We start from the raw sequence: 27,235 nt of genomic DNA on the forward strand, positions 1-27,235 counted from the left end.
GCCTCGGACGTGCCAATAATGACGAGGGCCTCGGACGTGCCAATAATGACGTGGCCTCGGACGTGCCGCTAACGACGAGGTCTTGAGATCGAAGAGTGTGGGGGGGGGGGGCAAGCACAACATCCCGCCTCTTAATGGATGGGGCGGCCACTGGAGGCTATAGAAATCGACCCGTCGCCTCTACCCACTCCATCCCCTATCCCCCCTCCTCCCCCTCACGTCCCCACACACCCACACAAAACCCATCAAAGGCAAATCCCCCCTTTTGTACATGCATCATGTGCTGCGACAAGTACACTGTGCATGTGTACATCATGTACACGACCACCACCACACGGCTACCACACCAGCACTATATCTACACCCAATATTTACCACCACCACTACCCACCATTACCACTGCCTTACTCCCCCCCCCTTCCCCTCCGAAGGCATCTTCCTGCTGGCCACGTGGTACGCCCAGCAACGCTAACAAAATCAAGAAATTGTCGTTCTAAAGGGCCTTATCCTAACCAACCAGAGGATCTAAAACAGAAAACGGGACAGCATGTACAATTTCGCGAGCCGCTGCCATTTTCGAGTACGACCAGTTTTGGCCTTGAGGGCAAATATGCGTCAAAATGCGCCGCTCTATTAGCAGGACGGGTTGCGGAGTGAACGCTATACAAGGGTGTTTTGTCCCCGCAAGCTTCGCCTCTTTTCTCGCCTCTCCCAGACTGTACCGCTCACTCTGCAGCACGGCACGCTTTCCATCACGGCTGTGCCCCTCCCCTCCCGCCCTTTCTCTAGCCGTAATGAGGCACAGTGAGCTATAATCAGGCGCGTGATAAAGCGTGAGTGAGGCGGCGCTGGAGAGCGTCACGCGCCCCGGAGCGGCACCACCAGAATAAAAAGACTCACGAGGCTGTGGATCGTCGCCAGGCTGCCGCCGCTGGCGTCACTGTGTCTCCAGAGGGAAGGGCGGCGGGGGGGGGGGGGGGGGGGGGCAGAGGGATAGGTGAGGAGAGGAATATGGAGGGAGAAGGAACGAGGGGAGCAGCTAGGGTAGGGGAGGGTTGGGGGGGGAACCATAGCGGCGCCGCCATCCTCCTCCTCCTCCTCCTCCTCGGCTTCAGACCAGATGGAAGCCAAGAGATTGAGTCTTGACCTACGTTCTCACACCCTTTAGTGCCGTACCACGGGTCGCCCGGGCACGGACACGGGTCGCGCGGGCACGTACACGGGTCGCGCGGGCACGTACACGGGTCGCGCGGGCACGTACACGGGTCGCGCGGGCACGTACACGGGTCGCGCGGGCACGTACACGGGTCGCGCGGGCACGTACACGGGTCGCGCGGGCACGTACACGGGTCGCGCGGGCACGTACACGGGGGGCACGTACACGGGTGGCACGTACACGGGTGGCACGTACACGGGTGGCACGTACACGGGTCGCACGTACACGGGTCGCACGTACACGGGTCGCGCGGGCACGTACACGGGTCGCGCGGGCACGTACACGGGTCGCGCGGGCACGTACACGGGTCGCGCGGGCACGTACACGGGTCGCGCGGGCACGTACACGGGTCGCGCGGGCACGTACACGGGTCGCGCGGGCACGTACACGGGTCGCGCGGGCACGTACACGGGTCGCGCGGGCACGTACACGGGTCGCGCGGGCACGTACACGGGTCGCCCGGGCACGTACACGGGTCGCCCGGGCACGTACACGGGTCGCGCGGGCACGTACACGGGTCGCCCGGGCACGTACACGGGTCGCGCGGGCACGTACACGGGTCGCCCGGGCAGCTCCGTGAGTCAGGCCCGGCCAAGCCCCGCTATGAAAACAAGAGCTCAGGTTATATATTAAAAAAGGGGCAAGCGAGAGAAATTATATTTGGTGTGTAAAGGTTACGCGGAGGAGACGGATATACAATACTGAAATTATGGGCGTGCCCGCCCACTGGAGGTAGCGTTACGGGGGTGCCCGCCCACTGGAGGTAGCGTTATGGGCGTGCCCACCCACTGGAGGTAGCGTTATGGGCGTGCCCGCCCACTGGAGGTAGCGTTACGGGCGTGCCCGCCCACTGGAGGTAGCGTTACGGGCGTGCCCGCCCACTGGAGGTAGCGTTATGGGCGTGCCCGCCCACTGGAGGTAGCGTTATGGGCGTGCCCGCCCACTGGAGGTAGCGTTACGGGCGTGCCCGCCAAACAGTCAATCTGGTTGTAAACAGATCAACGAGTCGTATTCTAGGGAAACCTATGATGTGGGAAGGGAAAACTCTTAAGTCCGTTAACAACAGCCAAAGTCGTCTTGCTTTTTACCCACCTCCGCCCGTTATAGGCGGTGAGCAAAGTCAAGGCGCCGGCCGGTCGCTTCAGGAGGGCAGCAAGAATCCTTTCAAATCAAGCTGTAACATAGACAAGCCTGGCCCAGAGCGGGAGTAGAAAACCTAACCTTAGAAACATTCCACGGGTACATTACAGGGAAAACTTGCCTGTTGGAACCATAAATACAAATCCACATGAAGATCGGCAGTGTAGAATAATAAACCCCACATTGTTTGAGTTAGGAAAACACTATTTGTCAAATATTGATACTGTTCTTAATAGATTTCCCCATTTTGCACCCGCAAGATAACGTAAGCTTTTAAAGGTTGACAGATGTTAATCTTCTTGTTTGAGGAGCTGTTCACTTGAGACAGTTAAGCAAGTCCCAGCTGTGTCTGGGTACAAGTGACAGGATGAGCAACCCAGCGGGTTTTCTTCCTTTTGGGGAGTGTTGTACATGCTGCTATGGCGGTGTGTCCACTCACAGGATGAGTGGCGCTGCCCAATAAACTCGCCCCTCGGGGCAAAATTTAAATTTAAAATTTAACCGGATCCAAAAATAATGTCAATGAACGTTTTCAGATCACTAATTTGAGTTCATAATAACCCCCCCCCCAGGAAAAGCACGCTCCACCGGGAACAAATAACGCAAGCAATGGGAAGTAGGTAATGGCGACTGGAGTGACGTGGACATACATGTGGTTGGATTGGGTTTGGAGAGCGTGGGATAACCCACAAGCACAGGGGTAGTATCTGTTCCTGCGGCGGCCACACCGGGTCCGTCCGCTCTTCCACCCTCTCCTAGCACACCCTGCCCCCTGCCCCAGACAGAAACAACGTTATCCGAGTGTCGGAATCTTCCTCCGTCTACTCCATCCCCTGGTGGGGGCGAGTGGCTCATCCTTCTCAGTCTATCCCCTGGTGGGGGCGAGTGGCTCATCCTTCTCAGTCTATCCCCTGGTGGGGGCGAGTGGCTCATCCTTCTCAGTCTATCCCCTGGTGGGGGCGAGTGGCTCATCCTTCTCAGTCTATCCCCTGGTGGGGGCGAGTGGCTCATCCTTCTCAGTCTATCCCCTGGTGGGGGCGAGTGGCTCATCCTTCTCAGTCTATCCCCTGGTGGGGGCGAGTGGCTCATCCTTCTCAGTCTATCCCCAGGTGGGGGCGAGTGGCTCATCCTTCTCAGTCTATCCCCTGGTGGGGGCGAGTGGCTCATCCTTCTCAGTCTATCCCCTGGTGGGGGCGAGTGGCTCATCCTTCTCAGTCTATCCCCTGGTGGGGGCGAGTGGCTCATCCTTCTCAGTCTATCCCCTGGTGGGGGCGAGTGGCTCATCCTTCTCAGTCTATCCCCTGGTGGGGGCGAGTGGCTCATCCTTCTCAGTCTATCCCCTGGTGGGGGCGAGTGGCTCATCCTTCTCAGTCTATCCCCTGGTGGGGGCGAGTGGCTCATCCTTCTCAGTCTATCCCTTCCTGTGCACATCTACAAGTGGCACTAGAAATGGTCATTGACACTGTGCTCGGTATTCTCTTAAGTTATCGCTAGACGAGGGTCTAAACCGCTATATATTTTCCCTGTCATACCGCGTCCAAGCAAAATATTTGGCAAGAAACATGACATGTAAGCTAATAGATGAGCAGAGATTACACCCACGCCTCCAGCAGAGGGTACACAGGAGCAGTCACCCACGTCACCAACAGAGGGTACACAGGAGCAGTTCCCCCACGCCACCAACAGAGGGTACACAGGAGCAGTCCACCCACACCACCAACAGAGGGTACACAGGAGCAGTTCCCCCACGCCACCAACAGAGGGTACACAGGAGCAGTCCACCCACACCACCAACAGAGGGTACACAGGAGCAGTTCCCCCATCTCTCTGTGCTACTTGCTTGCCCGGGCTACTTGCACCCTGATGATACACTGCATGACCCACCCACCCACTACTGCTCTATGCAACTTTCCCCAACCAGCCATCACCCCATCCACACACACACTTTTTGTCCGTCTATCTCAACCGCGCCTCTCCCCCTCCCTCTCCCCCTCCCCCTCCTCCTCCTCCTCCACCTACACAAACACACGCACATTCCTCCACAGTATTCTTGGTAAGAGACACGGGGGTGTTGCACTGCCAGTGCCACGGATTAACTTACAGGAATTAAGTGGCACCCGGTTACACAGTAATGTAGGGACGCCTGGCCCTCAGCCCTCAGCTCTACACCAGCTCTTCTACAACAGCTGGGCTTCTCTTTATTAGAGAGCGCATCTACCCATCACTGATACTGTGAACCGTATGAATCTAGCCCTGATCCCCAGCTTGAATAACACACCCATCGAAATCCATTTGAAAGAATCTATTGGGTCAATTTTAATACGCCAATTAAAGGCATTAAAGCATTATTATACCCCTCTCTCCGCGTAACATGGTGGAGGTGGGGTCCCTCGATTGTTTCAAGCGCGGGTTGGACATGTTTATGAGTGGGATTGGGTGGTTATAGATAGGAGCTGCCTCGTATGGGCCAATAGGTCTTCTGCAGTTACCTTGTTCTTATGTTCTTGCCAGTGATTCGCGGAGGTCTTCACAATAGAGCAAAGAGGGATGCCCGAACTGAGTGACACTTCAAGACTTTAGGACCGCCAAAGGCTGTTTGACCACACACAATTTCACCAAGGATACTAAAGGAAGGATCGGTAGTCCCAAGCTGGTAGCTTTCTATGCTCTATAGCGTTATTAGACACGGGAGAACTGCCAAAAAGTTGGTAAACAGCCAGTTTAGGCCCAACATACAAGCGGGAGACAGACAAAGGATACCAAACGACAGGTCAATGTCCCTATCAACTATCAGGAGAAAACGTCACGCCAATTCGACTATAATGTCCCCTAGCCCATTATGTGCCTCTGTAACCCTTTCCACTACCGCCCACAAGATGGGTATGGGGTGCATAATAAATGAACTAAACTAAAACTAGCTTGCCTACAATGCAACGTGATGAAGCTGGCGAGGAAAAGACCAGTAGCACATTTGGAGGAAAAAAAAACCCACACACACACACCACTAGCATAGATTGAGAGAAGATAATTCTTGTGTTACAAACCTGCTAAAATTCTATGACTGGGCGACCACACTCAGACAAGATACAGTTGGCAGATTACGTATGTTTATTTTGTCAAAAAGTTTTCGACACAGTACAACACAGAGAGACTAGTGAACAAGGGACCAAAGAGCCAAAGCTCAACACCCCCCCCCCCCGCAAGTACAACTAGTTGAGTACAAGATGCAGACGGCAAGAGACATGGAATGTGTTCCGGTGAATAAAGGTGGTATCTAAGTAGCAGACGACATTGGTTTACGGGCTCACCATAGCCCGTGCTACATGCACACTTCGTTCTGAGTAGCTAAATCTTTAACAACTTAACAGACGACAGCTTGTCACAGTGAGAGGAGATAGGCCTGAGTGGAGAGATCAAATTATGAGAGAGAAGAAACTAGCAGCGTTCCATAAGGAATTAATACGTGAACCTATTCTGTGCCTGACATAGATAAATGATCTTCCAGAGGGAACAGACTCGTTCCTCTCAATGCCTGCAGACGATGCCAAAATTATTAGGATTAATTCCGAGACGGATAGCAAGACGCTTCAAGATGACCTGGATAAACTGCAAGAATGGTCCAACAAATGTCTACCAGAGTTTAACTCGGACAAATGCAGACTAATGAAACTAGGTGCCGGGAACAGGAGACCGGACACAAAGTACCAAATGAGACATGAAAAATTTGAAGAATCAGGGGGAGGGAGTTTATATTACACGAACCTGTCTCAGGCAGTACACATCAAACTGATATCATCAGCGGCATATGTTACTAGATTAGACAACATAAAAACTGCCTTTATAAATCTAAGTACTTGTTCATATCCTTGCAAAACCAATCCTGTACCATGAAGCAACTTCGTGGCGCCCTTATCTTCTCAAACACAAAACGAAGTTGGAGAAAGAGCAGAGATATGCCACGAGAATCAAGGGGTATGCTTTAAGATGACAAACTAACGGAATTTACCATCGTGTCACTGGTAGGAAAAAATGCTAAGGGAGCCATGATTTCTACGTACAAAATCCTCATGAGAATTGACAGGACAAACAAAACAAGATAATGTGGGATGGGCGATGCAAGAATACGGGAAAACAGGTAGAAAATGTGAGCCCAAATGAGCAACAGTGACAGTAGACGGATTTATGTAATGATGAAGTGTAGTGAATAACTGGAATGCACTAAGAACCAATGCACTAGGGAGCCGGTCGGCCGAGCGAACAGCACGCTGGACTTGTGATCCTGTGGTCGTGGGTTCGATCCCGGGCGCCGGCGAGAAACAATGGGCAGTTTCTTTCACTCTATGCCCCTGTTACCTAGCAGTAAAATAGGTACCTGGGTGTTAGTCAGCTGTCACGGGCTGCTTCCTGGGGGTGGAGGCCTGGTCGAGGACCGGGCCGCGGGGACACTAAAGCCCCGAAATCATCTCAAGATAACCTCAAGAAGATAACCACCACACACAAGGTAAGGCAAACTAGGGGAGGGGATATAACAACGACGTACAGGATATTAAAGGTAACTGATAATGTGGACAAAAAAGGCAATGTTCAAAATGAGACCCGACAGAGGCAGTGTGCGGGTGGGATGCTGGAGACGCAGATAAGCCGGCAAGATATCAGAGAGAACAAACGTCTGCTTAATACGTGTCCTTCCCTACCCAGTCAAGACAGTTCAGTCTCCTCAGTGTAAGAGTCCCAAGTAAATAGAAAGGTGAGGAGGTGGTTAAGGTAAATATACCATAATCTGTTCCCGAGAGAAATACGACGAGAAACTACAAGGTGTCACCTTGAGGTGAGGTGATATCGGGGCTCACTGCGATAACTGAGACAAGGAGGAGGAGGAGGAGGAGGTGGAGGATTACGGGCTATTCATGCCCGTGCCACCTCTTGGGTGGCTTAACCCGCCAAACACACACCGAAACTACGACGTTGGTACAATGTTCGAACAAGTTTTAACACCTAACCAGTTATAAAAAAAAACAATATAGCAAGTTGTAACAACGTTCTAACACGTCATAAACACGTTAAGCCAAGATGTAACAACTTTATTACAGGTTGTAACAAGCGGAAAATAGAGACAGTTTCGGTTTGTTTCCAGGGAATCTTTATCAATCGAGGAGGAGGAGAGGCGGGTAAAGGGAGCTACTGCTAAACACACTAACCAAAACCTAGATGAGCACAACTAGGTGAGTACACAGAACACAAGCCACTCCAAGACATTTGATTGTGTATCGACCTCCCTGCACCCCCCCCCCATCCATCCCTACTCCCCCCCACCCCCCACACCTTCCTTTGCGACTCACAACTGGAGATCCCGGGTTCGATCTCCAGGCGGGACAGAAGTTGTTTGACACTTAATCCTGTCACCCGATGCCTCTGTTCACCTTCCAGATACGACTAGAAACAGAAGGAGGGGTGTCGGGAGTCGCTGCATTAAGACCACACACCGTTGGAACAGCAAGGCCCAGGAGCTGAAGCTCTGCCCTGAAAACTCTGCTACGTAAATACACACAAAAAACAAGCCCAAACCAAACATTAAAACACCCGACTCGACGACTCGTAGGTTGCACCAAGCAAATAGTAAGTATACAAGACTTGTTTACAAGTGAGCCAGAGGGTAAGCAAGCACTTGGCTACCACACACACACACACACACACACACACACACACACACACACACACACACACACACACACACACACACACACAACACAACACAACACAACACAACACACACGCACACACACACACACACCAGTATCACCTTACTCAACACCACAAGCTTATCATCACTTCAGCACACACTTGGAGTTAGCAATGTTTGTGTCGTCAATTAGCTATGTACTTACGAATAACTTCAAAGATACTCGGTATATTAACACTCATGCCCAGTGACACCTAGAAGGACACCTACTAGTTGACCTAGACATTGAAAGAATGAATGGTTTAACAAATGGCTGCTAAAGTTCAACCCCAGTAAATGTAAAATTTTGCTGCTAAAGTTCGACCCCCAGTAAAGGCAAAGTTTTGCTGCTAAAGTTCGACCCCAGTAAAGGCAAAGTTTAGCTGCTAAAGTTCGACCCCAGTAAAGGCAAAGTTTTGCTGCTAAAGTTCGACCCCAGTAAAGGCAAAGTTTTGTTGCTAAAGTTCGACCCCAGTAAAGGCAAAGTTTTGCTGCTAAAGTTCGACCCCAGTAAAGGCAAAGTTTTGCTGCTAAAGTTCGACCCCAGTAAATGTAAAGTTTTGCTGCTAAAGTTCGACCCCAGTAAATGTAAAGTTTTGCTGCTAAAGTTCGACCCCAGTAAATGTAAAGTTTTGCTGCTAAAGTTCGACCCCAGTAAAGGCAAAGTTTTGCTGCTAAAGTTCAACCCCAGTAAATGTAAAGTTTTGCTGCTAAAGTTCAACCCCAGTAAATGCGAAGTTTTGCTGCTAAAGTTCAACCCCAGTAAATGCAAAGTAATGAAGCTAGGCGGTTGAAACAGAAGACCAGACACAGGATACAGAATGGGAGATGAAGTACTTCATGAAACGGACAGAGAGAAAGATCTATGAGTTTATATCACCCCAAACCTGTCGCCTGAAGCCCACATAAAAAGAATTACGTCTGCGGCATATGCGAGGCTGGCTAACATTAAAACAGCCTTCAGGAACCTGTGTAAGGAATCATTCAGAATCTTGTATACCACATATGTAAGACCAATCCTGGAGTATGAGGCCCCAGCATGGAGCCCGTACCTTGTCAAGCCCAAGGCGAAGCTGGAAAAAGTTCAGAGGTATGCCACTAGACTAGTCCCAGAACTAAGAGGCATGAGTTACGAGGAAAGGCTGCGGGAAATTTACCTCACGACATTGGAAGACAGAAGAGTAAGGGGAGACATGATCACTACCTACAAAATCCTCAGGGGGAATTGACAGGGTAGACAAGGATAAACTGTTTAACACTGGTGGTACGCGAACAAGGGGACACAGGTGGAAACCGAGTACCCACATGAGCCACAGGGATGTTAGAAAGAACTTTTACAGTGTCAGAGTAGTTAACGGATGGAATGCATTAGGCAGTGATGTGGTGGAGGCCGACTCCATACACAGTTTCAAATGTAGATATGATAGAGCCCAGTAGGCTCAGGAATCTGTACATCAGTTGATTGACAGTTGAGAGGCGGGACCAAAGAGCCAAAGCTCAACTCCCGCAAGCCCAAATGGGTGAATACACCACCAAGACTCGTAGCCTTTCCCTCTCGCACTGAACCTTAAGCATGTCGCCCCCTTAAATTATTCACTAATTGAATTACAAATATTTAAAAAGCCAGCAACCCTTAGCGCGTCGTACAGGAATACCAATGCTAATAATTCTGAATCTCTCTCTCACGAACGAGAGACAGAGAGAGAGAGAGACAGAGAGAGAGAGACAGAGAGAGAGAGACAGAGAGAGAGAGACAGAGAGAGAGACAGAGAGAGAGACAGAGAGAGAGAGAGAGACAGAGACACAGAGACAGACACAGAGAGCGAGAGCGAGCGAGAGCGAGAGCGAGAGAGCGAGAGCGAGAGCGAGAGCGAGAGAGAGAGAGAGAGAGAGAGAGAGAGAGAGAGAGAGCGAGAGCGAGAGCGAGAGCGAGAGCGAGAGAGAGAGCGAGAGCGAGAGCGAGAGAGAGAGAGAGCGAGAGAGAGAGAGAGCGAGAGAGAGAGAGAGCGAGAGAGAGAGAGAGAGAGAGCGAGAGCGAGAGAGAGCGAGAGCGAGAGAGAGCGAGAGAGAGAGAGAGCGAGAGAGAGAGAGAGCGAGAGAGAGAGAGAGCGAGAGAGAGAGAGAGACATATGAATCGTGAGAGTGAAGGACAGACCAGCAAGCAGGGATGCCCGCCGGGCCACCGACCCGAGGACAACCTAACCTCTATTGACACCAGGCGCCAGCAAGGCCGTCCTCGCCCCCCTGCAAGTGAAGGCTCTCGTCTATCCTACAGAACAATCCTCTATCCTCTCGTCTATCCTACAGAACAATCGCATGATAAACGCCGCAGCGGAGGCCCAAAGTTCCACGAACGTTCTACTGGATAGATGACAATCTACACCCCCTTTGGTGTCTATCCCATGCGCTCTGTTAAGTCTGAAACACCCGGGAGAGGCGCGTGCGTCGCCTAGGCTTAGATGACTTGAACGACGCATTTCAGGAGTGAGAGGACCAGTAACGCATGCCCCTGACAGCCTGGTCCGGCGTGACGCATGCCTTCACAGCCTGGTACGGCGTGACGCATGCCCTCACAGCCTGGTCTAGCGTGACGCATGCCCTCACAGCCTGGTCCGGCGTGACGCATGCCCTCACAGCCTGGTCCGGCGTGACGCATGCCCCTCACAGCCTGGTCCAGCGTGACGCATACCCTCACAGCCTGGTCCGGCGTGACGCATACCCTCACAGCCTGGTCCGGCGTGACGCATGCCCTCGCCGAGAGGTCCGGCGTGACGCATGCCTCAGGTGTGTTCACAAGCGGGAACACCTGCCGCTAAACACCTGCAGCAGATGGTCTGAACATGTGCATCTTTACATATCGACTGGTAAATGAGTAATTTATTTCACACTGTAGGAAAATTAGTACTACAAGGACAACGCCTAGACTACTCCCGTTAACGGAGAGACCACAAGGACAACGCCTAGACTACTCCCGTTAACGGAGAGACCACAAGGACAACGCCTAGACTACTCCCGTTAACGGAGAGACCACAAGGACAACGCCTAGACTACTCCCGTTAACGGAGAGACCACAAGGACAACGCCTAGACTACTCCCGTTAACGGAGAGACCACAAGGACAACGCCTAGACTACTCCCGTTAACGGAGAGACCACAAGGACAACGCCTAGACTACTCCCGTTAACGGAGAGACCACAAGAACAACGCCTAGGCTACTCCCGTTAACGGAGAGACCACAAGAACAACGCCTAGGCTACTCCCGTTAACGGAGACCACAAGAACAACGCCTAGGCTACTCCCGTTAACGGAGAGACCACAAGAACAACGCCTAGGCTACTCCCGTTAACGGAGAGACCACAAGAACAACGCCTAGGCTACTCCCGTTAACGGAGAGACCACAAGAACAACGCCTAGGCTACTCCCGTTAACAGAGAGACCACAAGGACAACGTAAATATTCAAATGAGCTCAAGGTGCGACTCTCAATTAAGTTTGGAACCTACTTCACAACACCCATTATTCAACACTCCTGAAGGAACCTATACACGGCAATTGATTGACAACTGAGAGACGGGACCAAAGAGCCGAAGCTCAACCTCCTCCCAAGCACAACTAGCTGAGTATAAACACACACACACACACTGAGTAGTTAACGGATGGAATGCATTAAGCAGTGATGTGGTGGAGGCTGACTCCATACACAGATTCAAATGTAGATATGATAAGAGCCCAATAGGCTCAGGAATCTGTACACACCAGTTGATTGACAGTTGAGAGGCGGGACCAAAGAGCCAAAGCTCAACCCCGGCAAGTACAATTAGGTGAGTACACACACACACACACACACACACACATAATGGTATGCCACTCCGACAAAAGTCAAACCTTTTAGGCTAGCCAGTTTGGGTAATGACTGGGTTAACTGGCCCCCGTCCTGAAGTGTTACCACGTGTGTGTGTGTGTGTGTGTGTGTGTGTGTGTGTGTGTGTGTGTGTGTGTGTGTGTGTGTGTGTGTGTGTGTGTGTACTCACCTAGTTGTACTCACCTAGTTGTGCTTGCGGGGGTTGAGCTCTGGCTCTTTGGTCCCGCGTCTCAACTGTCAATCAACAGGTGTACAGGTTCCTGAGCCTATTGGGCTCTATCATGTGTGTGTGTGTGTGTGTGTGTGTGTGCAACATTGAGCCACACGAGGCTTGCAACTGTACTGGTTAACGTTACATAAACCCCAAAGAGATGACTGGCCACCTGGCGGGTCAATGACTAACATTAACCACTGATACACTTTACTGTATTCTCTCTCCAAACACTTTTACAACAACCACAAAATATCATAAAATATACAGAGGAACGTGTAGTTAAGTAGTAGATACAGTAATTGTATATTATATGAAGCCACTGTCTACACACATCGTTATCTTTGTCTGCTTTTCGGTTACCTTAGACGATTCCGGGGATCAATGTCCCCGCGGCCCGGTCTCTGTCCAGGCCTCCTTGGCTGGTGGTCTGGTTAACTGAGCTGTTTGACGCCGGCTCCTCGCAGTCTGATGTACGAGTCACAGTCTGGTTGATCAGCCCACATAAACAAGGATATCAGCGGCATATGCTCGGCTGAGCAACTAAGAACTGCCTTGAGAAAGATGTGTCATCCTTTAGGACCTTGCATACCACATACATCAGACCAATCCTGGAATATGCAGCTCCGGCGTGGAGTTTGTACATAGTCAAGCACAAGACGAACTTAGAGAACGTTTAGAGATACGCCACCAGACTAGTACCAGAGCTGAGGAGTACTAGTCTGAGCTACGAGGAAAGACTAGAAAGACTACTGATATTAAACCTCACTTCACTAAAGGACTTAGGGGAGACATGATTACCACCTACAAGATTCTCAGAGGAATTGACATGGTAGACAATGACATTATTTAGCACGTGTGGTTCGCGGACAAAGGGACACGTGGAAACTTGGTACCCAAAATGAGCCACAGAGACATTAGAAATAATATTTTTTTTCAGTGTCAATAGTTAATATATGGGAATGTATCAGAAAGTGATGTTGTGGCGGTCGACTCCCCCCACATCACTATCCTAATAGGCTCAGGAACCAGTTGATTGATGGCCGAGAGGCGGGACCAAAGAGCCGAAGCTCAACCCCGGCAAGCACAACTAGGCGAGTACCCACCGCAACACCAGAGAAGCTCATTGCCCTCACAGCTGCTTTCAAAGGTTGAGTTCAAGACCTCAAACACACACAGCGAAAGGACTACAGTTCAGGGTTACTTTCAACTGTATCCTGAACTTTTAATAAAAGCTTGACGACAGTGTCGAAGCGATCCTGAGGGGCCAGGTCCGTGGCGATTCTGAGGGCCAGGTCCGAAGATTGATTGATGAAGATTAAGCCACCCAAAAGGTGGCACGGGCATGAATAGCCCGTAAGTGGTGGTCTTTTTTAGCCATTACCAGTATGAATAGATGATACTGGAAATCTGTGGAGGTGCGACTGCACCCTGCGTGACGGGAAATGTCTTCCGTAGGTCCGAAGGGTTAAATGATTGATTGATAAAGATTAAGCCACTCCCAAGAGGTGGCACGGGCAGGAATAGCCCGTAAGATGGGTTGGACTAGCAAGCTTATTTTTTATAATACGTTAACCTCACTGCTCCCCCCCGGGGGGGGTCAAAGTTGTAAGCTAGATTACGTCATAGTGACCCCCAGTTATCCCGACTTTCATCACAGCTCTCTGCCTGCTCGCTAGATGAGTGAGTAATACAAAGATTGCTTCAACACCCCAGTTCGTGTTCTCGTGAACAATGAACATAATTCTCACGTTATTGTGAACACACACACACACACACACACACACACAATAGTAGTAGTAGAAACAGTTGAAACAGTTAATTGACAGTTGAGAGGCGGGCCGAAAGAGCAGAGCTCAACCCCCGCAAGTACCACACACACACACCCACACACACCCACACACACACACACACACCCACACACACACCCACACACACACACACACACACACACACACACACACACACACACACACACACACACACACCCACACCCACACCCACACCCACACACACACACACACACACACACTTGTAATGTACTTATTACCACAAGTAAAATTCAAAATTAGACTTAGGTCACATGACACGATGTATCCACGAGAGCAAATAAGTATGAGGTGAGTATGAGTGAGTAAGTATAAGTAAATAAACGCGCCTCTTACAGGGAGTGGAGAGCGTGCGCGAGCTAGAGAGAGCTGTCAAAAGACAGGTATAATTAATAGAGGGAAGAGAGGAGGAAGTCCACTACGGGCTCACCATAGCCCGTGCTACTTGGAACTTTTGTTACGAGTAGCTGAATCTATAACAACAGAGGAGGGAGTCATGTCACAAGTATGTTATCACCGTCCTAAAGTCTGGTGGACTTTTATCACATGTTCCGATAAGTCTAATGATGAGGACGAGACACCCCCCCCCCACCCCCCCTCCCTTGCTGGTGCACTCTCCTCATCACACTCATCAGCGGGTCACGTCAACGTCACTCACATCAACACCACACTGTCACGGTTGAGAGGCGGGACGGTAGAGCCGAAGCTCAACCCCAACCCCCGGGGCAAGCACAAGTAGGTGAGTACGCCATCATCTCTCTCTGTCTAATGACAAGTGACAGTCACCGACCGCTCGGCCGTCGTGTCGTCAACGCCAGGTAACTTTATAGTGTCATCAGTTCGCATTTATTTGGCATCAATTTACCTTCACGAGTCTTCAAAAGTCTTCACGAGTCTTCTGAAGTCTTCACGAGTCTTCTGAAGTCTTCACGAGTCTTCTGAAGTCTTCAGAAGTCTTCAGAAGTCTTCAGAAGTCTTCAGAAGTCTTCAGAAGTCTTCAGAAGTCTTCAGAAGTCTTCAGAAGTCTTCAGAAGTCTTCAGAAGTCTTCAGAAGTCTTCAGAAGTCTTCAGAAGTCTTCAGAAGTCTTCAGAAGTCTTCAGAAGTCTTCAGAAGTCTTCAGAAGTCTTCAGAAGTCTTCAGAAGTCTTCAGAAGTCTTCAGAAGTCTTCAGAAGTCTTCAGAAGTCTTCTGAAGTCTTCTGAAGTCTTCTGAAGTCTTCTGAAGTCTTCTGAAGTCTTCTGAAGTCTTCTGAAGTCTTCTGAAGTCTTCTGAAGTCTTCAGAAGTCTTCAGAAGTCTTCAGAAGTCTTCAGAAGTCTTCTGAAGTCTTCTGAAGTCTTCTGAAGTCTTCTGAAGTCTTCTGAAGTCTTCTGAAGTCTTCTGAAGTCTTCACTTCAATTTACATGCTGACTCGTCACTACTCTTAACCTCTTTCCTTCTTGCAACATCCCTTTACTTTGCGTTGCTTCCGAGGATCACCGTCCCCCCGCGACCCGGTCCCTTGGTTGGTCAGGTCAAATAGACTGTTGGACGCCGCTGCTCGCAGCCTCATGCATGACTCACAGCCTGGGTGATCATACATCCTTCGAAGGTGTTTTATTAACTTCTCTCTTGAGCATTGTCCAGGCCAGCAACGAGGAGGAGGCCTGGTCGACGACCGGGCCGCGGGCAAGCTAAGCCCCGAAAACACCTCAAGGTAACCTCAAGGTTATTATTAAATGTTTGCAGAATTATTGTGGAATGTACAAGACATAATTAAATGTATTAAATTGTCATATTTTTAGTGAGATATTAAATATTAACATTACAAAGGAGACGAGGTAGGCGCGACCAGCTGTGTATGACGGTCATAAAGTTAACAGAACACTTGGCACTACACAAGAACAATTAGACCATTAACAAGGAGGGGGGGGGGGAGTTAACGAGCCGACACAGAGCCACTTGGGGTGACAAACCAGTTAAACATCGACAGATTTTAGTGAAAGCATTTGTGTGCTGCTTTTAGAGAAAAACTTTTTCATATAAAGCATTTGGGATGGGACGGGGGGGATAGGAATGGTGCCCAACCACTTGTGGACGGTCGGGGATTGAACGCCGACGTGCATGAAGCGAGACCGTCGCTCTACCGTCCTGCCCAAGTGGCTGGTTACTTGAGAAAAAAAACAGAATTCATGAAAAAGCCATCAATAAGTAGGCCATAGACCGCACCACCTCCCAGCTGACTGAAGGCATTAGCCTAGGCATAAACCATCTTCTTGATGGCGACGCTAAGAACCTGGGGCCAGATTCACGAAGCAGTTACGCAAGAACTTACGAACCTGTACATCTTTTCTCAATCTTTGGCGGCTTTGTTTACAATTATTAAACACTTAATGAGCTCCGAAGCACCAGGAGGCTGTTTATAACAATAACAACTGTTGATTGGAAAGTTTTCAGGCTTGTAAACTGTTTTATAAATGTAACCAAAGCCGTCAAAGATGCAGGAAAGATGTACACGTTCTTAAGTACTTGCGTAACTACTTCGTGAATCTGGCCCCCTGGTCATCGCATAGTTTATTCTTAGTGGTGTTCGCCAGGTCGTTCATGGGCAGTGGTGTTAGCCAGTGTGTTTATGGTTAGTGGTGGTCGTCACAGCACCACCAACTACATCTTTTGCGAGTACGTCCCAAAAGACCAATGTCCATGTAATAACTGGTATCAATAAACAGAACTCAACCTCCAATATCCGGAGTCCACAACAAAAAGTGGTCTTATAAATAGTCATATAAGGGTAACACGCGGTAACACCCCTCGCTATATATATATATATATATATATATATATATATATATATATATATATATATATATATATATATATATATATATATATATATATATATATATATATAATATATATATATATATATATATATATATATAATATATATATATATATATATATATATATATATATATATATATATATATTATATATATTATATATATATTATATATATATATATATATACACACACACACACACTTACGGAAAATACACATTGCAACATGTGATCAATAAAAAAAGATACACACACATCATTCACAATTTGAGCCTCCCCACCCCCCCCCCCTTTTCCGACACCTAATCTCCCCAAACGGTCATCTCAAGCACGGGCGGGGGGACGGGGGGGGGGGTTAGTTAGCCATCCGGAAAGCAGGCATTAGCGGTCGTGCTCTCCGGTCCAAAGAACTCACCGTGCACGGGCCCGCCTATACAAGGTGGAGGACGAGGGCGGGGGGGGGGGGGGGTGTTGAACGGCAGCTTTAGTCTGCCACTAGACCAATTTTTTTTTCCGGCTAGCGTTGAAACGTCGGTGGCGAAACACAGTATCAAAATGACGCACCTAATGGACTGGTTGATGGGGTTCTGGGAGTTCTTCTACTCCCCAAGCCCGGCCCGAGGCCAGGCTCGACTTGTGAGAGTTTGGTCCACCAGGCTGTTGCTTGGAGCGGCCCGCAGGGCCACGTACCCACCACAGCCCGGCTGATCCGGAACTTCTCTTAGAAAACCGTCCAGTTTTCTCTTGAAGATGTCCACGGTTGTTCCGGGACTGATAAATATGCAGGCGATGAGTCACAGTAACGTGGCTGAAGTAGTTTGACCAGACCACACACTAGAAAGTGAAGGGACGACGACGTTTCGGTCCGTCCTGGACCATTCTCAAGTCGATTGTCGATCGACTTTAGAATGAATCGACTTGTCAGACTCAGACAATCGACTTGAGCATGGTCCAGGACGGACCGAAACGTCGTTGTCCCTTCACTTTCTAGTGTGTGGTCTGGTCAAACTGTTAAATATATTCTGATCATTTGCAAGACCTTCCTGACTTCTCCCGCTGCCAATTTTAAACAAGGTTAAACTGTCATCACATCGACCGTATTGTAGAGGTGTAGATTTTACCCTAGCTAGCCAGTATCTAGCCTAGTGCTATGTCGGATAGACCTATGCGAAACTTGGTAGGATCATCACCGCTCAAAGAAGTTCTTATACCCTTTGTCAGGGCCCCTTTGTCAGGGCTATAGACTAGAAGCTCAAGCTTGACAACTTTCCCCTCACTATTTAACTACAATCTCATATCTTAACAGTTTCAACGACCACCACCACCACCCACGCGGCAAGGTTCCTCCTGCCTGGACGACCTTGAATCCTAGCCGCTCCCAATATTTTAGGAGCCTGGCCGAGCGGATACAGGAAATGACATGACATGAACACGTTTTCCAGGTCAGTAGTTTGGCCAGCTTTCACCAGCGGGTGTTGGCACTTGTCAATGTTCCAGTCTAGAGAATACCACAGCCTCAAATATATTATAATTCACTGGCCATTATTTAGGAAATATCTAACGATTATTTTTTTCCACACTACCATATTTCACGCTGGTGTAAACAACTGTTTGTTGTTGTGTAAACAGCTGTTTGTTGTTGTGTAAACAGCTGTTTGTTGTTGTGAAAACAGATGTTTGTTGTTGTGTAAACAGCTGTTTGTTGTTGTGTAAACAGCTGTTTGTTTGTTGTGTAAACAGCTGTTTGTTGTGTAAACAGCTGTTTGTGTAAACAACTGTTTGTTTGTTGTGTAAATCAGCTGATACAATTCTTGATCGGTCTGTAGCATTTTTCCTTGTACAGAAAGTCACAATAACGTGGCGGAAACAAGCAACTCTTCACTTCATACTCATGAAGGGAAATGCAAGTGAGGACGTTTCGACCCGTCCTGGACACACACACACACACTGTATCAAAGCGTGACGGGCAGAAACGTCGACCCTTTCATCTCATAAGTGTGTAAGGTTGGGTTGTCTCAGCCACGTTACTGTGCCTCATTCTCTACACGCTTTTGTAATTATGTTTTGCCACTCATTTTCCTTCCTTTCTCAAATATGATAATAAAGGCTTTCAAAATGGTTGTGTATACTCCATTTAACGACTAAATCAACAATACTCTTTGGGGTCCAGGTTGGTTTGACAGAGCCATTTCCCCTCCTTTCCTGACACTACTTTTGATAGCATTTATCAAAATGTTAACAAAAAATAGTTTCAAAGCACGTCTGCACTTTATCTTCCAGTGGACAAAAGACATGTTCTAGCACACCTCTACCTGGATTGTACCTTGATGGGGTTCTGGGGTTCTACTCCCCAAACCCGGCCCGGGGGCCAGGCCTGACTGGTGAGAGATGTAAACTTTGTATTTGTACACTTTGTAAACTGTATACTTTTAATATACCTGTCGTTTGCAACTAGTAGTGAGTATTTCAGATATTTTTTTACTCAATTTTGGGTATACATTTTGACCACTGCGATGATTAGGGTCAGTGAGGGTGAGTTGACCAGACCACACACTAGAAGGTGAAGGGACGACGACGTTTCGGTCCGCCCTGGACTATTCTCACAATCGACTTGAGAATGGTCCAGGACGGACCGAAACATCGCCGTCCCTTTACCTTCTAGTGTGTGGTCTGGTCAACATACTTTAGCCACGTTATTGTGACTCGTCGCCTGCAGTGAGGGTGAGTTTGTGAAGAGCGACCCATCTACCAGCCAGGGACCTATTACTACTGGCGTACATGTGATAATAGGTCACACGTGGACCTATTATCACACGTGACCTGGGTGCCATAATACGTCCCAACTCTCCCTGTCAACCTTGTCCTTCAGAGTTAATTCCAACACCAGCACTGCATCAATTTCCAACCTAATATAAATTTGAGTTCAGATTGCAAACACTGTCTCGTGCAGCTAATAATAATGATGCAAACTTGTACAAAACAATTACTACAAGAGGGGCAAAAATAAAGGTGATTAAGCTTATCCGCAAATATTACATTTTGTAATGTATATACCATTGTTTTATGGGGAGAGAGAGAGAACAGGAAACTTAAATGACTGTCTACCCCAGTGTCGTTCTAACCACTGTACCAAGCCATTCACTGGCCCTAATAGTTATATATCCGCTCTAGTGTCGTAATGTGTATATAGGAGAGCTATTATGCACGTGGAACAGGCAAACCCGCCCCGTCCAACTTAAGGCACCAGTCTTACGTCCAATAAGACTGAAATGAGTAAAACTTGGAGGGCCAGCCACAAACGCTTAAGACCCCTTGATGGAATATCCTTAGGGGAAAAAAATATGACAAATACCATAGAGGGTAAAAATCAATTGAGAAAAACTGACGAAAGGCGATGATGGCCTGTGTTAGGGAAAAGCTGGGGAGGGGGGCGGTGGTGGAGGGTGACAGTACTTACCACTTGGTGCAGGAGACGCTTGGAGGGCGACCTCTTGAGTGTGCCACCTTGAATCTGGTCCTGATTGAGGGTCACCTCCCTCCCGTCCACTGACTGCCGCACTGACAACTCCACCAACTCTGCCACCGGCTGAACCTGGAAACCCACAATCGAGTAAGAAATTGAATCATTTACGTAAAATACAAGGTTTAATCTGCTTCAATACAGAGATAGAAATAAATCTATAATCCAATCCAGGATTAATCTGTTTCAATACAAAGATAAAAATAAATCTATAACCCAATCCAGGATTAATCTGCTTCAATACAATGATAAAAATAAATCTATAACCTAATCCAGGATTAATCTGCTTCAATACAATGATAAAATAAATCTATAACCCAGTCCAGGATTAATCTGCTTCAATACAAAGATAAAATAAATCTATAACCCAATCCAGGATTAATCAGCTTCAATACAATGATAAAAATAAATCTATAACCCAATCCAGGATTAATCTGCTTCAATACAAAGATAAAAATAAATCTATAACCCAATCCAGGATTAATCTGCTTCAATACAAAGATAAAAATAAATCTATAACCCAATCCAGGATTAATCTGCTTCAATACAAAGATAAAATAAATCCATAACCCAATCCACATGTATGAAATAAAGATGACATTCCGCTCCTTCCTGCCCCCTTAAATTTTCTTAATTAATTACCACGTGTGTAAGTTGGGTTCCTTGTCTTAGCCACACAACACACTTATTCCCCGCAGAAAAACAATCTTAACTAATTGGCGTTTATCTGTTATCTATATTAAATATACATGCAGCCTCAGCCAGCTTTATCTATTTCCTTACATTCGCACACATGTACGTAAATTTATTTGTAGAGAAAACTCACAACGTCCACACTATAGAACATTTATTAATGCCTAATCGAGCTCTAATTCACACGTCAGGCTCAACAGCGGGACACAACAGCCTGGTTGAACTAACTATAAACCTTAGCTGAAACAAATCTACAGTACTCGGGTTCAAAAGTTCTTCTGCTGAAGCCCGGCTTTTTGGGTCAGACTTGTCTGGTGATACCATGACCTGAAAGGCAAGCCTCTTGTACCCATTACACTCGGGCTAGTTCAGCACTTTCTGATGCAACTTTGACAAGTGGCTCTTGAGTGCCACTTGCGTTCCCGCTACACTTCTTATATTGGGTGGAAGGATGTTGAAAAGCCTTGGTGGAAAGCCTTGGGCCTCTGATGTTCATAGTGTGTCGTCATAGTCTCTAATTCTGTGCTTGGTCCTATTCTGCATTTCCTACCATACATTTTTCCCGTCCATTAAATTAATTTTATTCTCCTGATGGTTCACGACTTGTGTTCTACCACAGGGATGGTGCTGGTCCTCCACCACAGTGATGGCGGCGAGTCTGCAGGGTTAGTCTGGTTCCGATGACGAACCACAAAGTTTTCTAATATCTGAGAGGAATCATGTAACGCCTCTGTTTGTCCAGCTGTATAAATAGAGATGTTTCTTCCCGCCCCCTATCCCTCCCTCCCTCTCTCCCACTCTGCTGGTGTAGTGTAGCAGTAGTTGTTGCAGTGGTTGTGGTAGTGTTGTGGCAGTGTTTGTGGTATGGGTATGTTGTTATTGGGGAGTGATCGTGTTATTGGTGCGATATGAGGGAATAGTCATTGCAGGAAAGTAAATGAGTAATCGCAGTGCTATCGTAGTCGTCGTGGTATAAGGGGGTGGTTGTGTTGATGGAGGGTCGTCTTGATGTGGTTTGTAGTGTTGCTTTGTGGTGAGAGATTAGCTGGAATGTTGTGAGATTTGGTTTCACAGCAGGAAGATTACTGCTACTGGTGGTGTGGTGAGTAGTGTGTAGACTGATAGTGGTGGTGGGTTGGTTGGTTGGCGATTGTGGTGGTGGTGGTGGTGATGGTGGCAGCAGTGGGTTTGGACTTCGGATAGGGTGACAATGGTGAGGTAGAAGTGGTGGCTGATACGAATATAAAAAATAAACTGCCAAAGGAACATTGGCCCACAGGAGGCCGGTCCTATTTATGAAGTGGGAAATGAAGACGTGAGGATATCCTTTGGATTGTTTAAGTGGATTGTTTAAGTGGATGGAGTGGCTTATCTGGGTGGATGGAGTGGCTTATCTGGGTGGATGGGGTGGCTTATCTGGGTGGATGGGGTGGCTTATCTGGGTGGATGGGGTGGCTTATCTGGGTGGATGGGATGGCTTATCTGGGTGGATGAGGTGGCTTATCTGAGTGGATGGGGTGGCTTATCTGGGTGGATGGGATGGCTTATCTGGGTGGATGGGGTGGCTTATCTGGGTGGATGAGGTGGCTTATCTGAGTGGATGGGGTGGCTTATCTGGGTGGATGGGGTGACTTATCTGGGTGGATGGGATGGCTTATCTGGGTGGATGGGGTGGCTTATCTGAGTGGATGGGGTGGCTTATCTGGGTGGATGAATACCTCAGTTAGTTGAGTTTGGTTGGTGGCGTGTAATACGGAGGCTGATGGCAGGGTAAGGCTTTCTGTACCAGAGAGGGCGGCAGGGAATTCAGATAAGAGGCAGAGAAACGATTGGGCATGTGATGTCTCTCTCCGTGGGATGCATCCTGGGGAAGGCTGCTGATTTGGCTTACGTAGATCTCGATAAGTACAAGCTTGCTATCCCCCGACAGCAAGAATTATCTGTAACAATAATTCACCCCTAGTGCTTGTAGTAGCTATATAAGCTGGTGTAGGGTGAATATGGAGCTTATGGGCTATTCATGCCCGTGCCTCCTTCTCCCCCCCCCCTCCAGTAGAAGGAGGGGGAAGAGGGAGGGGGGAAGAGGGAGGGGGGAAGAGGGAGGGGGGGAAGAGGGAGGGGGGGGAAGAGGGAGGGGGGAAGAGGGAGGGGGGAAGAGGGAGGGGGGAAGAGGGAGGGGGGAAGAGGGAGGGGGGGGAAGAGGGAGGGGGGGGGAAGAGGGAGGGGGGGGGAAGAGGGAGGGGGGGAAGAGGGAGGGGGGGGAAGAGGGAGGGGGGGAAGAGGGAGGGGGGGGGAAGAGGGAGGGGGGGGGGGAAGAGGGAGGGGGGGGGAAGAGGGAGGGGGGGGAAGAGGGAGGGGGGGGAAGAGGGAGGGGGGGGGAAGAGGGAGGGGGGGAAGAGGGAGGGGGGGAAGAGGGAGGGGGGGAAGAGGGAGGGGGGGAAGAGGGAGGGGGGGAAGAGGGAGGGGGGGAAGAGGGAGGGGGGGAAGAGGGAGGGGGGGAAGAGGGAGGGGGGGAAGAGGGAGGGGGGGAAGAGGGAGGGGGGGAAGAGGGAGGGGGGGAAGAGGGAGGGGGAAGAGGGAGGGGGGAAGAGGGAGGGGGAAGAGGGAGGGGGGAAGAGGGAGGGCGAAGAGGGAGGGGGAAGAGGGAGGGGGAAGAGGGAGGGGGAAGAGGGAGGGGGAAGAGGGAGGGGGAAGAGGGAGGGGGAAGAGGGAGGGGGAAGAGGGAGGGGGAAGAGGGAGGGGGAAGAGGGAGGGGGAAGAGGGAGGGGGGGGAAGAGGGAGGGAGGGAGGGGGGGAAGGAAACAGCCAAGTGGGGGGTGCCACTCTCGTACGGAGCCCCAGTCGCCGGCGCCATCTGCCAGGCCAGGAACGTCAACCCGCAGTTACTCGTCAAGCTCTACTGAACAAAAATGATAACATTCGCATGTTTACTGAACTGACAGAACGGCAAAGTTACGTTTTAACCACGCATAAAGGTACGCATTATGCGGTCAACAGGTAGTGGTGGCGCATTACCATGTTTACCAAAACAAATGTGTTGTAAACATGTATTGATAACACCCAGATTTGTGCTATCGACCGGAAGTAAATAAATAACTTAGGCTACTGATTTCACCAATTTACCCCATGACCGTGAAATTGGAAGCTAAGAATAGACCTTTTGTACTGTAGTTCCCAACCATTTTGCCACCAAAAAAAAAAAAAAAAAAAAAAAAAGATATGGAATAACAGAAATGAAACCAGCGTGGCAAAGAATACCCAACAAAACACAGTTGTACAATCCCATTACATCAGAGATTATCTCAGTTGCTTCGAGAGCTGATGAGCAGCAACCTCATAGAAGCGACAATTGTTGCTGGTGTCCGCTGCGACCCGACTCTACACTGGAGCAGAATCCTTACCAAGACTGCTCTCCCCGGGTCGGGTTACTATGCACTACGGCTTCACCAATTGTATTCTGTTGCGAATGATGAAGCACAGTACCTCCTCTCCCTCCCTCCTGCTGCCCCCCCCAGGGTGCACAGTCACCCCCCCCCGCTGGAGCACAGTCAGTCGACGGGAGGATGTCAGCCCAGCGGCACGGGCTAGTTCAGGCTCCTCTCGTAACGGACCAGATTCCCTGAACGCAAATTACACCCGCGGTGCGCGCGAAAATAGGTTTAAACGAGCGAGAGTTAACATTAACCAAAGCTTCGCTCGGCGTCCGTAGCCTAGGAGGACTTGAGGCAAGCCACTTGTTTCTTAGTATTGCTAAAGTTCACAAAATACACTCATATATATATATATATATATATATATATATATATATATATATATATATATATATATATACGCAGTTTAGGCTACAAGCTTAAAAAAGATAAACTCGGCTAGCCGCACTCATGAGCCGAAATACACATACAATACACGACTCGCACAACACCAAGCAGTATACCATCACCATGTTAAAGCCTGGCAACAAAAGGTTGAATAATGTACACCACCACCTACCCCCCCATGTGGGGGCTGGTACATGACTCGCCTCCACAACACCCCACTCACCCACCCCTCTCTATCCACTCCCCACCCCTCTAGCTGCACTCCCCACCCCCTCTCACTTCTCCCCACCCCCTCTCACTTCTCCCCACCCCCTCTCACATACCATATACACCTCGTTGCCCGTCACGGTGAGCGTGCTGGCTGGTGTGTGTATAGTGGAGCTTTTTTTATGAGGAACTGGACGGAAAGACAGAAATTAATTAGCCACAATAAAACCGGTTCTCAGCTTGTGGTAAGAGACGTCCATAGGGTACATGAGCCATACTGGTCGTGTTTAAAACTAGTTGTACCACTCCAGTAACTCCATCTCACAACTGGTGTGAGTTATAACTGTTTATGGCTTGGCTATACCGGCCATAAACACTGCAGATTCCTGGACTATATAACACCTACCTGAAACTCCCTCAAAACTGAGCACCGACGCAATCACAAATATATAATAATATATTTTTAGGTTAAGGAATATATTTATATTGTACGGTTCGATGATATTTAAATTTGTTTCTCGGTGGCGTGTAAATGTAAACAAAATGAATAAATAGCATTTTAAAGCCTCATAAAAAAGTAAGTGGTTGGCCTAGATGAGCTGGTTCCCGCTGGCAAGGTACCAAGACGTCTGTCTGTACGGCTAGTGCTGGACCAGGAGAGTCATCCACCCTATAACGTCTCCATACTAACGACACCTGTACATCTTTCCTTGATCACGGCGGCTTAGTCTATCTATTAACTAGTTTTATAAGTTTGGAACCGCGATGAGGTCGCTATCGACTATATAGGCTTTTACTGATATATATACAACCTCGGAGAGCTTCGGGCCTTATAAACCGTTTAATAAATGCAAACTAAGCCGCCAAAACTAAGCAAACTAAGAGTGAAGAAAGATGTACAGGTTTCGTAAGCGGACAATTAAGTGCTTGACGAATCGTGGCCCCTGGCTTATACTAGTTTATATGATGCTATGATGCGTGGGTGTGGCAGCAAGGTTAGTCACATAACGACTTCACCGCCACTGAACCCCAGTCTTCTTTAAGCTGTGAAATTTATATTGGCGGTGAACTAGATACTTTCAGCTCTCACTGTCCCATCACTAGTGCCCCCCCCCCTCCCCCACTCACTAACACCCATCGCCTGACGGTTATCTTGAGGTTATCTTGAGATGATTTCGGGGCTTTTTTTTAGTGTCCCCGCGGCCCGGTCCTCGACCAGGCCTCCACCCCCAGGAAGCAGCCCGTGACCGCTGACTAACACCCAGGTACCTATTTTACTGCTAGGTAACAGGGGCATAGAGTGAAAGAAACTCTGCCCAATGTTTCTCGCCGGCGCCTGGGATCGAACCCAGGACCACAGGATCACAAGTCCAGCGTGCTGTCCGCTCGGCCGACCGGCTCCCTATACGGAAACCCACGGTGCAACGGAAACATTCATGCCTAAACTTTTTCCCGATGTATTTTGTGATAAACAGGAAGGTTAAGAATATGGAACAGTAAGAAGAAATAAGGTCAGAAATAGTCACTGGAGCCGAGCTGTGGAATCGAACCCGCTTCCTAGGTCACCCCAAACGCGCGTCTGGGAGTGGTGGGTGACCCCAGGTATGCATCAAAGTTTTTCTAGTAGATATATCAGGCTATTGTGATTTCATTGCACCACATGCAAGGGAATGCAAGAAACGGAGCAACAAGACAGCTGACCAGAACGGGGAAGAGCTGGAATTCTCTGATGAATTGTAGGGAGGGAGGAGGATGACGTCTCTTCTTGCGTTCTGTTCAGTTAAAAATGCTTACAGAAATATACTTTCATTAACGAACGCGTGTACATTCTCTTTCTGTGATCGCGGCACTTTAGCTCCAGCTCCTGGGTCCGCCTGTTAACCTTCAATGGACTATAATCGTACTGCCTGAGCTCTTTCTCATGATTACTTAACCTTGCAGTTACCTGGTGATGTTGACATGTCTCTGTGACGGTCGGCTGCCAAATCTGTCCCCTCGTCACTGTCCCTCCCATATCCGTCCGTCCTTCCTGGTCCCTCCCGTCTCCTGGTCCCTCTGACGCATCTCCCATGTCAAACAGAAAGCGTATTTTTAATAACTATATATTTAATAATAACTGCAATGCATCTTTTATTTTTTTCCCCCACAACCAAACCAGTAATTTATGAGGTACGTGTGTTAAGAGCTGGAAGCCATCATGTGA

The 27,235-nt window shown here is 48.8% G+C and overlaps 1 protein-coding gene across 2 annotated transcripts in view; it reads right to left on the reverse strand.

Moving 5' to 3' along the window:
* The window catches only part of Mhcl (Myosin heavy chain-like), a 402,915-nt gene that overhangs the window by 321,515 nt on the left and 54,165 nt on the right, over positions 1-27,235 (reverse strand). For both annotated transcript variants that reach the window (XM_045745416.2, XM_069325323.1), the window contains exon 3: positions 20,252-20,386. In XM_045745416.2, coding sequence (XP_045601372.2) covers positions 20,252-20,386 — 135 coding nt within the window. The remainder of the gene's footprint in view (positions 1-20,251; positions 20,387-27,235) is intronic.

The sequence above is a fragment of the Procambarus clarkii genome, chromosome 16, assembly GCF_040958095.1.
Source record: "Procambarus clarkii isolate CNS0578487 chromosome 16, FALCON_Pclarkii_2.0, whole genome shotgun sequence".
In the NCBI taxonomy this organism is placed as follows: domain Eukaryota; kingdom Metazoa; phylum Arthropoda; class Malacostraca; order Decapoda; family Cambaridae; genus Procambarus; species Procambarus clarkii.